Genomic DNA, 15,890 nt, shown 5'->3' with positions numbered 1-15,890 from the left:
TCCGACCGTAGAAAATGTATATAAATCTCCTTATCCTGTTGAGAGTTGGGATTTGCTTTCGGATTTGGTGGTTTGGTGTAATCGTTTCCTTTCATTGTATCGCGATGATTCATGTAGGAGTATCCTTGGTTTACGACCTTTGGCCTTGATCTTATACGGTCCTACAAGGACCGGTAAGACCGAATGGGCGCAGAGTTTAGGGTCTCATATTTTCTTTTCGGGTTTCTTTAATCTTTCCTTATATCGCGAGACTTACAACTATGTGGTTTTCAACGATGTGGAATTTACGCGTATGGATGTATTTAAATGTTGGTTTGGTTCACAGGCTGAGTTTACCAGTACGGACAAGTACTGTTGGAAAACTCAGATAGTTCACGGTCGCCCGGTTATAGGTTGCTTTAACCATGACCCTCGCTTAGCGAACTGGGCCGATGTGGAATGGATAGATGGGAATTGCGTTTTCCTTAATGTAATCGATAAATTGTATCGTAGTTAAACGATACTGTCTAGGGGAATGTGACGGAGGAGGGGGCTTCACCCCCTATCCCATCCATAGTACTTCCTCCAGACGGTATTTACCACCATTGGACCCCACCACCAACCTAAAGAGAAGAAAATGGGTATTTAGATAGCCAAAAGAAAAGTGGAATAAGGATTGTGTTGAACCTACTGCTAGGAAAGGAGAGAGAAAGATTAGTCAGATGATGACTGGTTGTTTCTATGGTCAAACTCATGGTCTTTTTTTTACCTGTTTTTCCTGATCCTACTTCTGCTGGAGGTAGAGTGACTGGAAAGTCAATTATTGATATTTATGATCAATATTACTTTCCAGGAATATGGGAGGATATCAAGAAGCATGTTGGGGAGGAAGAGGTATTTTTGATCATTGACAATGCTAAGACTCACCTGCCTTTCAGGAGATGGCTTAGGAGAAATGGAATTTCTCTGATGAAAATTCCTCCCTATTCACCAGACCTCAATCCAATTGAAAATGTTTGATCTCTGGTGAAAGACAAGCTTCATAAGCACTATCCTGAGCTATTTCTCCTGAAGGGCCCTGTCAATGAGATCAAAAAAATTATAGAGAAGGCTATCACTCATTGTTGGGAACTTCTGGACCCAAAGGTTTTTGATACTTTGGCAAGATCAATGGTGGATAGGGTGGAGGCAATTATTAAGGCTGATGGATGGTATACTAAATATTAATTTCTACTATGTATTTATATTTTTTAATTTTCTTTTGGGTTTTCATGATAGTGGGTTGGTGGAGGAGTGTGGTTGTCATCACCGAAGATTTTCCGGCCGTTGACAGCTAGTTAATTTTGTCCCCGGACAATACCAATGGAATTGAACGACGTTTACGGAGACGCCCACCACTGCATGACCCCGAGACCCAAGCAAGAAGGCTTCAATGTGAGCTGGATTTTGGCCGTACAGAATACCGCAGTAGTTGTGTTCACAAGTGTCATTCAGTTACGACTATCGTAGGATCGTGCAGGTACTATATTCTACTAGTGGTACGTACAGTACTTGTCATGGTTGATATTTTCGATGGCGTGACTAATAGTCGTCTGGTACAAGTGTCAGTTCCATTACCGGTAGTCTAAGTTACTGGGGAGCATCCACCACACACACACAAGTCCACAGTCTGAAGGAAGGGATGTAATGGGAGGGAGAGAAGCTTGAGCTTAACATAACGTTAAATTTACATATAATATCCTTACGATGTAGGAGTCGCCTCTTTTCTTTTCTTTTCTTTTCTTTTCTTTTCTTTTTTTTTTTCTTTCTCATTTCAAAATAATGCACTCCTCTTCTTACCGCCATGTACAGTACGAGTATTGTACTCGTACATACATTGTTCGCTTGAGGAGCCGCCACGTCAAATACGATACTGTAAGTACCGCCATACTCGAGCAGTTAGTGCCGTATTTTATTTTATTTTCATTTTATTTTCTCCCGCTTGCTGCGGTACGTTACTATGGCTGCGTGCGCTGCGGTGATTCATGGATGGGTATACGACGATGATGATGAGGATGGAGGTAAAGTGGGCTGTGGAAGGTATTCCATGGTGGTGGCGGTGAAGAAGGTGTCGGAGCCTTCTCGATGCCCCGAGTCATTTCCTCGTAGTCTACTCGAGTAAGACACTCTTCGTCTTTTTTTTTTTCCGGGCCCGCATGGCCGGACCCGAATCTGTGCGATTTGTAATATCATAATAATTATTATTATATTCTACTCTTACATTTTTTGTGAGGGAATCACCACGGATGAATGGTGATGGCAAAAAAAGGCTTTTCCCCTCGGTATCATACAAGTAATGAGAAGCGAAAGAGAGAAAGCCCAGCCTCCACACAAAATCTCTGAAGGACAGAGGCGGCGGACGGTTCCCCATAGAAACGACTGGAGCATGCTGCAGGTGGCGTCACCAAATACGCTTTTGGTAAGCCCTAGAGCCTAAAATGGTTGGTGCCTAGAGCGGCAAGTAGCGCCGCGTGAGAGATAAGTTTGCGTGCCACGGTATTTAAACTGCCTGCCCCCTCTCCCTCTTTGACTTCTTCTCTCCTCCCTCTCAACCACACCACTAAAAACACCTTTCTCCCCCATCTACTACGAAACTCTTCTACTCAAAACTTCCATTTAGCAAAAACATCTTCCATAAAAACAATCAGCCATGCAGATCTTCGTCAAAACTCGTGAGTTTATTTAAATAAACCCTTTCATTTCAGCCTTGTTTTTTTTTTTTCCTATTGGGAGGCGGGCGAGTTGGAGAAAAAATTCTAATCATCCTTTTATAGTCACTGGAAAAACCATTACCCTTGAGGTGGAATCGTCGGACACTATCGACAACGTCAAGTCTAAGATTCAGGACAAGGAGGGAATTCCTCCAGATCAGCAACGTTTGATCTTTGCTGGAAAGCAGCTTGAGGACGGACGCACCCTCTCAGATTACAACATCCAAAAGGAGTCTACCCTTCATCTTGTTCTCCGTCTTCGTGGCGGTATGCAAATCTTTGTAAAGACTCGTAGGTTTCACACATTCCACACCTACGGTGGCAAAATACTAACCCTATGCTGCAGTAACTGGCAAGACAATCACCCTCGAGGTGGAGTCTTCTGATACTATTGACAATGTCAAGTCAAAGATCCAGGATAAGGAGGGCATCCCCCCAGACCAGCAGCGCTTGATTTTCGCCGGCAAGCAACTTGAGGATGGTCGTACCCTTTCCGATTATAACATTCAGAAAGAGTCCACCCTTCACTTGGTTCTTCGTCTTCGTGGCGGAATGCAAATCTTTGTCAAGACCTTAACCGGCAAGACAATCACCCTCGAGGTCGAGTCCTCGGACACCATTGACAACGTCAAGTCGAAAATCCAAGATAAGGAGGGTATTCCTCCAGACCAGCAACGATTGATCTTCGCTGGAAAGCAGCTTGAGGATGGCCGTACCCTCTCTGATTACAACATTCAGAAGGAGTCTACCCTTCATCTCGTCCTTCGACTTCGTGGTGGAATGCAAATTTTCGTTAAAACTTTGACCGGAAAGACTATCACCCTCGAGGTGGAGTCTTCTGACACAATCGACAATGTCAAGTCGAAGATTCAGGATAAGGAGGGTATTCCTCCAGACCAGCAGCGCTTGATCTTTGCTGGTAAGCAGTTGGAGGATGGTCGTACTCTTTCCGATTATAACATTCAGAAAGAGTCCACCCTTCACTTGGTTCTTCGTCTTCGTGGCGGGTCTTTGTAAGGTTTAGAAATGTGTTACGACTGAACGGATCATGTGATTGTTGTGGCTTGTAAAATGATTGGATGGTTTCCTATTTTGATTTTTGTTTCTTCTACTGGGTTCTGGGTGTTTGGGTCGAGTACCCTGGCTTGTATCAGATTGGTGTTTACCAAATGATATTCTCTTCTGACGCAACAAACGTTTTTTCCTGTTAGGGCGAGTGATTTGCACGGTAGCTATCCTGGTACACCCAAGGTACTAATAAGCTGGGCCAATAATATTATCCATGTGCGCCCGCTTCTTACTTTGGGGAAGGTGAACTTTTTTCACTGGTGATTGCGTAATGTTATTCCAGTATGATTCGAGTGTTAAATGCTAAAGCCGAGTCGATCTTTCAGCCATGCAGAGTAACTCCCTAAGTGTCCGAATACAAGAGAAACGGTTTAAGACTTTGTAATTACCTCTCGCGGTACCGATACGAGTAAGGCGCTGTGTATCTTTCTTTTCCCCCGCTCTAGCTGGGGGCTGAGTTTGTGGTGATTTGCCTACCTCTCCTCCCAGAGGGGGGATATCAACAAAATAAACATGTTTCTCTTGTATTTGAGTATTCGAGTACTTATATAGTATTTGAAATTTCCCGACTCGAGCGCTGTGCGTCCCCTACCTGCGACGTACCATTCGACCTCCGACCTGTGGGTTCTCATAAAATCTCACTCGGCAACTCTTAACCTCTAGTACTGTTGAAAACGGGAGATGATCAGATCAGGGATTGCATGGAGTTAAGAGAAATAGGGGTTAAAGGACAAGGGATTATGATATGAGGAGAGGAGAAGTTTGTCAGCTGTCTGGTAAAGTGAGAGGACATCAGAGGTAAAGTGGGGGAAGGAGGAAAACATATACAAGTATAAAGAAAAATTTTACTACTAGTGCGGATACCTCCAAGAAGTACCGAGGTTAAAAGTGTTGAGAAATTGCAGCCAAAAGGAGTGCTCCTGGATCACTACACTCTATCAAAACCGAATTTGTATCCACCCTACACAATCACTCAAGCAGCCCCTCTCCACCACTCAGACTCCCAGCCAAAAATCGGTAACCTGCATCCTCCACGCGGTGAGATCCGGGAAAACACTCGGCGCATTATGGTCCCTCGGTCTCTCCTTATCGTACAACGTTTCCAATCTTTGGATGCGTCTTCGGGGTGGAACAGACTATATTAAGGGCTATGCTCGGATTTGAGGACGAGGCCGGCAGGGGCCGCTGCTAGTTTTTCGTCGAGGCTGGTGGCTGCGGGGACTGAGAGGCTGGAGGCAGGGCTGGTGTTGCGGGCTTGTGATAGGTTCCTTTGAACAAACAGATTGCGGTAAGGAGGGGCGGAGGAACCCTGTAGTGGTACCATCTGCACGTCCTGTGATACCCGCAGTTTCTCCGTTGTGGACAGGAATCTTCCGCTCATGTGTGTCAGAGACTTGTCTGTCCCTCCTGGTCCAAAATCCCCTTATTCCGGCCGGCGCTGCTATTCCATGTCTTGCCCTTGTTAGTGCTATATGCTTAATCTGGGGTCGTGGCGAGGAGTGCAAACACACGTTCCGATACGGAATTCGGGGAGCAAGTCGTTGGCTGTGGTTTTGAGTCGGGGGTAAGCTATTCAACGTACCGCCGAATAGTGAAGTCGGCGATGTGAAGGGGGGTGGGCTTTGATCGCGAGACGCTGCACAGAATCCCAGTCATGAAGTGGGACGTCCTAATGATCTGCAGCTCCAGGCAGGTTACAGGAAGGATTCGCAATTGCCGACAGGCTATGTGGGATTGTGCTGTTCCCGTCGATTGTGCTCTACACGCAGGTTGCGAAGGTCATCAAGGGTCAGGTTTATAAACTGGCTAAATTCCTATTTGCCCAAGTGAGACGTAATTCCTCGCATGTGTCCTCGAGGTGCTGTTCAATGGCCTGTAAGCCCTCGTCAGGTTACGCTTGGAAATTGTTTCAAAGAACCCAGTTGATGTGCTGCATTTTACATCGTTACAACGCTCTGCTAGAAGATTCCCCATTCGACCTAGAACTACTCCCCGGCCCTGTTCGAAGATTGGCAGTTGTAGGAGTGGCGGCAGTAGCGGAATGTCCAAAAACAGAGAAAACCGTGAGAAGCAGGAATACAAGAATCGGCTGAAGCGTTGCTATGTTCGATAGATATCAACTTGGCGGACACCACGTTGGAACCCCCAGCAATATTTATACACCACCCGCTTCCCCCCTCTACCAAACGTTCCCCCAGGTACCTTCATAAGGTGGAATCCCAAGTTAACTTGATATTATGACGTTACTATAGCGGAGGGGTCGAGCGCCCGGGAACATGCTCGTTCGGATCACCGCTTAATGATAACCGTCGCGGCTATTTGCTCCCCGGAACCCTAACTTATCTCTTGAACTGTGGTTCCCGGGGAAGAACCGTTTGTTTGTAAACTCGATATTTGGAGAATTAGATCTACCCACTTGTCTAGTACTTATGAACTTGTATACCGTGACTCCCTCCAATGCAATGGGAGTGCTAGTCTCGTGTTGCCGGCTGGGGAGGTGTCATCATTTCTGGTTTTCTTGTGGTGATTGCAGTAATTGGTTTCGTTCAGCCGGGAGGTTTGAGAATGTATACCGAGGTGGTGATTTCTTATCAATTGCCGTGTCTCTTCTACATTGATATGAGAAATCGAATGGACGTCGTTAAGTGCACAATCACTAAGTATCACTCGCTCCACGTGTCACCGGGGAGCGAGTATGGAAAAAAACATCTACCGTGGAGATAAGATTTCTCAGGCCCCCGAAAATCTCAAACCCAGTATGGTATGACAGACTAGGTATAGGTGAATAGTTGTTTGCTAATAGTATCACTCGAATCTGTCACTGGCTCCATCTGACCAACTATGGATCAAGTCTTCCTTCCGTAGAATCATGGGCGAACAATTTTGTGCTCAGAAATGGGAAAACTATGAATTCATCAGTTTGATTGTCTCTTGATGTCTGATGTATGGATATTCCTCTTCACTTTGATTTCTGTTGTCTAAAGCGCGAGTTAATTGGCCACGCCGCATCCCCGAAAATGCCAAGCTCTTTCTTTTTCACGTTCGCGGAGTTGAGCCTCACAGCGACAGCAATCTCCCGGAGAAGTTCAACCACCAATGTCACGATGGACGAAGCCGACAGCATATCTGTTAAGCTCACCGAGCTCCTACGACACCCGGAAGTAACTTCCCCTCCATATATATGCTATAGAAGTGCTTAATTTAACCATTGTTTTCGCTTAGGACCTTGACAAGATATCTTCGCTCAAGTCTGAATTCTCGCGAAAGAAAGGCCATGTTGATACACAGCTCAAAGCTGCGCTCGCGACACAGCTCAAGGTCACGCAGGTATAACCCCCACGGTGGGCAAAACGACTACCGGGAGCTTTGGTTACTAATTGTCTGTTAGTCCGGAATTAATGCAATCAATGATGGGCAAAAAATCTTGAATGCGATCAAGGAGGAGATGATTAAAGTATCACCTCCTTCCTCACCCCCCCTCACCCCCCTCACCCCCGATCGTCAAGAAATGCCGGCCGAACTGATACGAACGCCTAGATTGATAAATTGTGCAGTGAAGCGGAGGATATGATCGACGAATTCCCATTGATAAACAAGATTTCGAAGATTAACCGGAATTTCGTCGCTGTGGAAGAGATCAAGTCTAAGCTCAAGGGCCTGGATTCTCGGTTGGCGGAGGTGGACCGCATGCTCGCGGATGACTCTGGTGACTGTGGGTTTGGGAATTTGTCCAGCAGGCGCAACACAGAACTGACAGTGTGGTTCCAGCGTTGGCAAATGAGATGCCGAACCTTCTACCTATCCACTTCGCGATTATGCAGTTACAGGATTTCAGAGAGGATGTTATGCACCAGAGTGAGCGAGCGGATAACGATGTTAAGGAGACACTCGAGAGCTATTTTTCACCGCTGGAGAATACTGTAGGAATGTTTGATGAGAGGGTCGGGATCATTTCTATGAGCTTGATTGAGCTGGTTCGAGCTGGGAATAGAAGTCTTGTTGTTCGTCTTGCAAAAATCATCGACTCTGAAGAGCGGTCCGACGAGAAGGTCCTAGCTCTTCAGGAAGCCCAAAATAATCATCAGGATCTAGCTACAAGGTATAAACGGCTGAAACCATTTCTGTCATGATATCACTGACAGGCAGATCCGAGGTTCAAATCGATACAAAAAGGGCCAAAAGTAGCCCGAGGATATAAGGGAAAGTTCCTCGCCTGCGTAAAAGCCGCCGCTCAGGCTAAATTTGACGCTGCGAAGGAGCGATTCGAAGACAATCCAGAAGGCCTAGAAGAGTGTCTGGGCTGGTACTTTGGCGATCTGCAAACCGTCAAAACAGAGTTCGTCCAGTTGATGCCCCGGCGCTGGAAAATCTTCGACACATACCTTGAAATCTACCACAGCTTGATGCACGACTTTCTCAAAGTCCAAATCGAAAAGCCCGACCTCGACGGCCAAAGTTTACTAAACATCATCCTGTGGAACGGGGAATATAATAAGGGCATGAAGGCACTCGGCATCAAAGCAGCTGAACTGAAGCCTCAACTCATTGACGGTCGAGAGGCGGAGCTACTGAAGGAATACTCCCAACTGATCGTCAAAAAGATGGAAGAATGGATGAATAAGATAACGGAGGACGACACAAAGGACTTCATCCTCCGAACCCACCAGCCTAACGAGGAAGACTCGAAATGGCACATGCCCAGCGTGCCAACAATGTTCACCATGATAAACCAACAACTCAACATCGCGCTCGACAGCAACAAGGGCAACGTCGTAACGGGAGTCGTGGATGAGTGCGTTCGCCTGCTCAAGAACCGCCAGGTCCGTTGGCAAGAGGTCATGGCAGACGAAGTAAACAAGCACGTCAAAGCCACCACAAAGGAAGACCTGGACGACCTCCCGGACGGAATCCTGGAATACATGATGGCGGTGGCAAACGACCAAATCCGTTCAGCAGCCTACACGCAGGAAATCTCAGACCGCGTCGCCCCACTACTCTCCAAGAAATACGAAGATCAAGTCCGCCGTGCGCTAGAAGATGCCATGAACGGCTTCGTGGACCTGGCAACCTACTCCCTCGCACAGATTATAGAAATCATCTTCAACGACCTCAAACCCCCGATAAAGAACCTTTTCACCCCAGTCTGGTACAACGGGTCGGACATGGAAACTATGGCCACGACCATGCGATCCTACATTGTCGACTTAAACCCGGGTCTCGACGCGGATCTGTTCCCGGCATTCATGCACCAGCTCTCGGAAAAGACGTGCGTAGCCTACCTTGGCGGCGTGCACAACAGGGGCGCGAAATTCCGCGCTTCCGAGGCAGCGGCGCAGATCCGCTCGGACGTGGCCGTCGGGTACGGCTTCCTGACGGAGTTCATCGACAGGGGCGAGGTCAAGGGCGTGTGGACCGTACTGGAACACTTCCTTGCCCTCATTTGCAGCGAGAAGCCGCTCCTCGGCGAGAAGTACGATGCCTTCAAGCAGAGTTATTGGGACCTCCCCATCACTTGGGTCGAGGCCGTTATCAAGTGTCGGGATGACAAGAGTAAGGATATGCTCGAGGTTGTCAGGAGCCGTGGGACTTATGTGCCCCGGGGTGGGGAGAGCACTATTATGTCTAGGTTTGTGATTCTTTTGGATGTTGGGCTTGGGGGGATTTAGGCTGACGGGGGTTTTTTTTTTGATAACATAGGCTTAAGTAATCGCATTGGTATGGCTTTGGTAGCGACGTGATATACGCAAATGGCGGGGCCTTGGTAGTGATTAGTTGATGTACTTTCTTTCTTTTTCTTTTTTATTCGCCCTGCTCAGCGTGTACGTGGTGTTTGTGTGCTGCTCCGGGTCATGCTCCACTCGGTTCATTCGATTTATATGATATTTTCCCCGATAAATTTCTCCATCGGATTGATAGAAAGAGCCTTGCTTCACAAACTATCATGCGGTGTCCAATGACAACTGCAATTTAACCTATATACCCACTACCCATCACTCTCCCCCAAGTGCACCACCCCATCGCTAAGCACTTCAACTCCATATCTACTCCCCCCTTCGCTCCCCATCCTCTCAAGAACAACCAAGTAATCCCATCCCCCCTCCAAGTCCACATCCCCTGTCCTAACCCCCTGCGGCACGTCCGAGAACTCCCCCTCGCCCCCGGAACTAGCCTCCGTCTTCCTCCTCCGACTGCCAATCTTCCTCTCGATGGAAATCCTAAGCATCGGTTGCGCCCTCGAGTTCGTCCATAACGTACGAGCATTAGCAGAGACCCTAGTGAAGCGTTCTACTTCTAGTGGATAGGTCACTGCTGTCACACCTGCTTCCCAGGTGCCCTGTAGGTCTTTGCGTAGCTTGCCTGCGGATTCTGAGGGTAATTGGGTGACAGTAGTGCGCGAGATGGTAGACCCGACAGTTAGAGTAAAGTCGCCGATTTGGCCGGGTTCAAAGGTCGATGCAACGATTGTGTATATGCCCTTTTGCAATGAGGCAGTTTCTGCATGAGCACAACCACGGCGGTACTCCCCGCTTTCCGTGATTATGTCGCGGGTGGTCACCGATGCTACGCGTTTTCCGTTGCCCCAGACTAGCTTTACGTGGACGGGAAGGGTATCGCAAGCTTCAAGGAGGAGCATTAGATCGCAGGCTGAGGGGACGGAGAGGCGGAATTGTGGGTTTGTGGAGTAAGTCGGAGATTGAGCATTGCCGCCAGCGGTGTCAGGAAGCCATTGTGATTGCAGGACGCTGTGGAAGCTGTAGGGGTCTTCTGCTTCGGATATGCGGATTGGATTTAGGGAGAATGCGGAGAGCGTGAAGGTGTGTTGGGTCTTAGATAGGTCTTGGGAGGAAACTGCCACGGTGTATTTCGTTTTGGGCGGTATTGCGTCGATACGGAGGAGGGTCTGGGGTGAATCGACGTATGGGCCTGTATGAAGGGCCGACTCTGATCGATAGACTCGCCTTCCTGGGCTTTCGAATACATACAATGATATATAGCTTGTTTTCTCGGTCACAATCCCGGTTTGAGCTTTGTAGGATCCTGTAGAAACTATGTGACGCCCTAGCAACAGCCATACGAGTGCAGGCCGTGGGTTTGGATTCTCCAAACAGAATTGTGGGTTTCCCCCGATACAGCCTTCGGATCTCTTCCCTGAAAGATCCCAAGTGAAGTGGGTATCATTCCTATGCGCAAAAAGGCTTGGATTCCAGTTGAGATATATGCTCGCAAAATGGCGAAAAATATTATCTTGTGATATCCAGAATACACCGGGAGAGGTCTCTTCTTCCGAAGCGGCCGGGAGTGCATTTCCGATCTTGTTCGTTTCAAAGGGGGAAACCCCGGAACCGGCATCAAAATCCTCTTCTTCGTCCGAGTCAAATACCGGAGCACCTTTCCATACAGTACCCTCAGACCATGGATTTTTGACCAACAGCATGCCCTGACCTTTTTCCTCCTTTAGAGCTAAGACAGCATAGTCGTGATCTCCAATCAGGCCTAATTCCATCTCCTCTCTCCTGGTCATGCCTCCGGTCCCTAATGTGATTAAAACGTCACCATATCTCCATGCCTTGTACATCCTTTTCCACAGGCTTCCTGGTAGAACATCATCGGACTGGAGGAATACATGCTCGGGAATCCATCCAGTTAATGCTAGCAAATCCGTCCCAGAATTCGAGCCAGGGAAATCATATCCGCCCATCAACTTTAGATAAGCCTTCTCGATGAGTGCAGGGTAAAAGACATTTGGATCGTTACGGCAAGTCACGTGTAATGCCCGGGAATTATTTGAAACAGGTAGGTAATCATCGACAATCACCTAACCAATGGCTCTATGAGTATTTGTGTTTGATGCTCGTGAGGACTCTAACCTTGCGAAAACAACCGTTAAAGTAGAGCTTGACGATATATTTTCCAAGAGGACTAGTTATTGGACAATCATATTTATTTTGTGGGTATAAAATATTTGAAAGGATCTAACCTAAGGGCTTAGTTCATACCTGGTAAGGAAATCCCCCGATCTCAAAGGAAAACTTACCTTCCCGAAACCGTGTTCCTCTCTTCCTATAGCTGAACATAAACTAGCCACGACTGAGCAATCGGTGACAACATCTTGAGTCAGGTCAAGTGTGCGCCCCCCTCCAGGAAACGAAACTTCCCCATTCTCAAATATTTCGTTCGGCCGTCTCCAAGCTGCCAACATGGATCGCTGTGAATCGGAGAGATGTAAAAATCCAGAGGGGTCTCTCGTTCGTGTCAGGCCGGCAATCCCAATCACAGGGGGGAAAAACGACAGTGGCTTACGAAAACAGCCCATCCGGGAAAAATTCTGAAGGCTTAGGATCACTTTCCCATGGTGGATAAGAAAGGCCGTTCACCTTAGACGACTTCCATAGTAGCGTTTGCTCTTTAACCGTAAGTTTGTTGGTAGAGATTAGCGATTTTCGGCCAGTGGCAATTCCCGAGCTGCTCGGGTGAGGTGCTGGTGGATTATGGTCCCCATCCTGGACTCTCTCCAATGCCTTCTTTTGAAGTTTTTTGATCCACTCGGCCTTCCTGATGAGCTGCTCACACTTTTCGCTTAACCGCGGCTTGTCGACGTCAGGGGCTTGTAGGCGCGCTTTCATGCAATGTTCGATGGACCTTATTGCGGCTTCGAGGGACTCGTCGTACTTTGCGTCGAGGAATAGGGAAGCTGCAAGAGATTCGGCTGCCTGCAGGGTCGAGGTTAGTTTGGCGGTGGTTTTGAAGAGTTTGGGTTGTGTGCGCGCCTACGATTATATTTTCCTCAAGCAGTGATCGCTGGGAAGCGAGTCTTGTTTGCTGCATCGGGCTATTCATCGTCTATTATGGACCTGATGACGTTGGGTGAGGCCTAGAGTTGTCCGTATGGTTCATGCTAAGCTCCGGGAGAAACGCCTCCACCGCCACAGTATGCGCATATCATGGCTAATCACTCGTAATATTTGTCAAAGGATTTACGTAGTCTTAAGGTCTAATCTTTCTAGGGAAATGAGATCAGAGAGACATGCCCACACACACGTCTTTGGGACCAGGCCCCGTTCACTCGCGCATTTCCCTTCCAGAGTTTCCCACGCCATTCGTTGCGAGCGTAAGGTGCTTCCCACTATCAAGTCGTAGACTCTGGAGCAAAGTCTAGAGATTTTTTTTTATACCCCCTAGCAGCGGCCAAGGAGTAGCATCCATAAACCCCGCCTTTTATCTGCAGAAGAGATAGGCAATAGAGGGCTGGGCTGTTGGTCCGTGTTGAACATATCAAGTTCGACTGTATTGCTGGGTGTGATGCAAAGCACAGCGTAATGGTTTTCTTCTTTTCCTACACAGCAGTATGAAACGTGTAAGTAGATAAATCTTACTCCTAAGTGATGTTCCTACGAAACCTTGCTTTAATTCTGCCCGGATTTTCTGAATTATGATGAACGAATAATTGGGCACCACAATAACATCATTGTTGGTGAGGTTGAGATCTTATATCGGTACAGCCTATGTTAAAAGTATTGTCCCATATCCCGTTTTCCCACAGGAGTCGATATATTCATTAGCTGAAAAAAAATAATGAAAGCAAATTAATTAAGATTATTTAAGATTATGAAGAGTAGATATTTATGAGGAAAATTTTTTTATAATTTTTCTTTTATTTTATTGATTTATCCTACAAGGTCAGCCTTCAGTCATGCTATGCATAGATAAATAAATTACAGGCACAGCTCCTGCAAATATGGAAAATTTGCTACTTCTATTAAATGATAAGATGATCCCCGTGAAAAAAAATTATATAATTTTCTGTTTGTCTTTACAATATTTTATTATATAGAAATGGGCTAGTTAATTACCCAGGTTTAGGTACCTTCTGGTGGGGTTTTAGAAAGCAGGACAATACTCGCAACCAATTTAGTTTTTGAGATTCGGGGTATCATAAGTCAACCAGGTTGGCATACCAGTACAGCTACGTGCAGAAAGTTCTGACACCCCGGCTGGTACTGTAACATAAAAGGGCTATAGGAGATGCATTATCATGTACAGGTATTTCAAGAAGCAGATTCATTATCCTTCAAACTACCACTTCGTATGCCCTCCATTATTTGCAATAACTGCCCGTATCCTATTTCCCATACTCCTAACTAATTTATTTAACATATTTTGATCAATCTCTTCCCACTCTGCTGCCATCGCAGTCCATAATTCATCCTCGTTACTAGGTCCAGTTTCAATAGTTGTAAATCGGTGTCGAAGCCGGGCTTTGAGAATACTCCAAACGTTTTCGATTGGATTAAGGTCGGGGGAAGAGTCTGGAAGGCATAGGATTTGAACCCCATATTTTGGGTAAATAGTCCTGTTGAGATCACTAAAGTGATATCCCGTATTATCCAGAACAACACAATAGTCCTCTATCTCGTTGTCAAGTGAAAGGAGATAAGGGATCAGGTATGGCTCATTGACCTCGGTTGCATATTGATGACTGTTAATACCGAGTCTGTCATGATTGGAGGTTCATTCTTCAGGTTGACGCTGTCGAAGGTGAATTAGAGGTGTCTGACTTCCATAGGTAAATGTAGCCCAACATCCAACTCCAAATCTTCCTGATCGAAAGGTAGGTACAATGTTTTGATTGAGTAACTCTTGTCCAGGCTTGACTCATACCCTTCAATTATAGTGATAACCCTCAAACTCAACCTTAGCCTCATCCAACCAAACCATTCTCTTCCACTTATCCAAATCCCATTCAATCTTCCATAGACACCAGTGTTTGCGTCGAATCTTTTTGAAACTATAGAGGAAGAGCTTTTTGCGAGGCATTTGTAGACTGAAACCAAGTCGTTTCACGGTCTTGTTCAAGGTTGTACGACTAACTTGAATATCAAGCTCTTGAAGCTTCTTCGTAAGCTCTTTTAAAGATGCCCATGAATTTGCCTCAACTAGGGAATCAACTGTTTCTGCTATTTCTTCTGTAATTTTTGATGGTCTACCAGAGCGAGATGTGTCATCTGAAGAGCCCGGGGTTTGAAATCGTTTAACAATATTATGAATAGTAGAGACAGGAATTTTGGTTTTCTCAGCTGTTCGCTTATACCCCCAGCCCAGACTTCTTAGAAAAATCACTTCCTGCCGCTTGTCATGTTTGGATATACTTGAAGTATGTGGAGGTGCCATTTGCTGATTTTCAGAGAAGATTTGATTTTCAAGAGAGTGGATAATCAATAGAAGAATACTGATCGGGAATGATGATACCCATTGACTGACTTGTTACCTGTATGATTTGGTTACCTAAGTATGAGTTCATAATAATACATCTACTATAGCCCTTTTGTGTTACAGTACCACCCGGGGTGTCAGAACTTTCTGCACGTAGCTGTACTATTAGTCTATGCGGGCACTGCTGTGGCATCCGAGGGAATTTTTTGTGACCTTGACCGTTATTATCATATTATTGTGTAGCAAAGCAACCGTACGAGTAGTTGAGTTTTATATTAATAATATCGAACCTTCGTACTGAGCTTTTATGATAATACAAACGCTGGCCAGTAAGGACCAGGGCGTCGGGGCGAAAACAGTTTGGCTCATCGATAAATTTTTTGAACCTTGCAATCATCGAACCCTAAATGCCGTGGCACAAAGCTTAACATCAACTTCAATGGGATAATTTATGCAAACCCCAAAACTTTTTTTTCCCCCTTCCTTCCTTTCTCCTTTCCCATCATCCAAACTTCCAAACCGCCTCAATTCAGCGTGAAAAAAAAAAAAACGAGAGAACACAAGGAAACACTCCATTCGCTTTACCTCCAAAGTCATTTCCCCCTGTCATATGGCAAATAGATGGCCGTCCCTTCCAAATCCTCACTTTTGAACCTAAAGATGCCACAGCTCAAGTTTCTGCTCAAGAGTCTGGGGCTCGACATGGGTGGCACGAAGGAGCAAATGGTTTCACGGATAACCTCACCCAAGGCTGCGCCGATGGATTCGCCGAGACGGGTGGTCAGTATTGACATGGGCATTCGGAATCTCGCCTTCTGCTTTATAGAGTTACCCAGCCCTCGGAAGAAGCTGGCTCGACCGAAGGTGTTGGCGTGGGAGCGG

At 46.5% G+C, this 15,890-nt stretch overlaps 3 protein-coding genes, besides 1 other annotated feature; 2 read left to right on the top strand and 1 right to left on the bottom strand.

Moving 5' to 3' along the window:
• The first annotated feature begins 2,327 nt into the window (after positions 1 to 2,327).
• On the top strand, positions 2,328 to 3,899 carry GSTUM_00007772001 (uncharacterized protein). XM_002839657.2 has 3 exons: positions 2,328 to 2,690; positions 2,793 to 3,020; positions 3,076 to 3,899. Exons 1-3 carry the CDS (start codon positions 2,669 to 2,671, stop codon positions 3,744 to 3,746), a joined length of 921 nt encoding a protein of 306 aa, XP_002839703.1. The 5' UTR covers positions 2,328 to 2,668; the 3' UTR covers positions 3,747 to 3,899.
• Positions 3,899 to 3,940: a sequence feature (Short protein (GSTUM_00007771001, CAZ83893.1) was converted to a misc_feature.).
• A 2,961-nt stretch (positions 3,941 to 6,901) lies between these two features.
• GSTUM_00007769001 (uncharacterized protein) lies at positions 6,902 to 9,463 on the top strand (the record flags this gene model as incomplete). The annotated part of the gene is made up of 6 exons (XM_002839655.1): positions 6,902 to 6,958; positions 7,020 to 7,124; positions 7,186 to 7,251; positions 7,335 to 7,503; positions 7,566 to 7,896; positions 7,951 to 9,463. 6 exons carry the CDS (start codon positions 6,902 to 6,904, stop codon positions 9,461 to 9,463), a joined length of 2,241 nt encoding a protein of 746 aa, XP_002839701.1.
• Positions 9,464 to 9,780: 317 nt separating this feature from the next.
• On the bottom strand, positions 9,781 to 12,635 carry GSTUM_00007768001 (uncharacterized protein; the record flags this gene model as incomplete). The annotated part of the gene is made up of 5 exons (XM_002839654.1): positions 9,781 to 11,613; positions 11,666 to 11,770; positions 11,833 to 12,040; positions 12,099 to 12,508; positions 12,570 to 12,635. The coding sequence occupies 5 exons, from the start codon at positions 12,633 to 12,635 to the stop codon at positions 9,781 to 9,783; spliced, it is 2,622 nt and encodes an 873-aa protein (XP_002839700.1).
• Between the last annotated feature and the right edge of the window lie 3,255 nt (positions 12,636 to 15,890).

Source organism: Tuber melanosporum, assembly GCF_000151645.1.
Source record: "Tuber melanosporum whole genome shotgun sequence assembly, scaffold_39, strain Mel28".
NCBI lineage: Eukaryota > Fungi > Ascomycota > Pezizomycetes > Pezizales > Tuberaceae > Tuber > Tuber melanosporum.
The sequence above is the reverse complement of the archived record's forward strand: the minus strand, read 5'-3'. Positions and strand labels throughout refer to the sequence as shown.

What these genes read in the sequence shown, in the direction of transcription:
- GSTUM_00007772001 (XM_002839657.2), top strand. Translation starts at nt 2,669, where the DNA reads ATGCAGATCTTCGTCAAAACTC. An exon ending in GCAGATCTTCGTCAAAACTC is followed by an intron (nt 2,691 to 2,792) that starts GTGAGTTTATTT and finishes ATCCTTTTATAG; the next exon opens with TCACTGGAAAAACCATTACC. An exon ending in GCAAATCTTTGTAAAGACTC is followed by an intron (nt 3,021 to 3,075) that starts GTAGGTTTCACA and finishes CCTATGCTGCAG; the next exon opens with TAACTGGCAAGACAATCACC.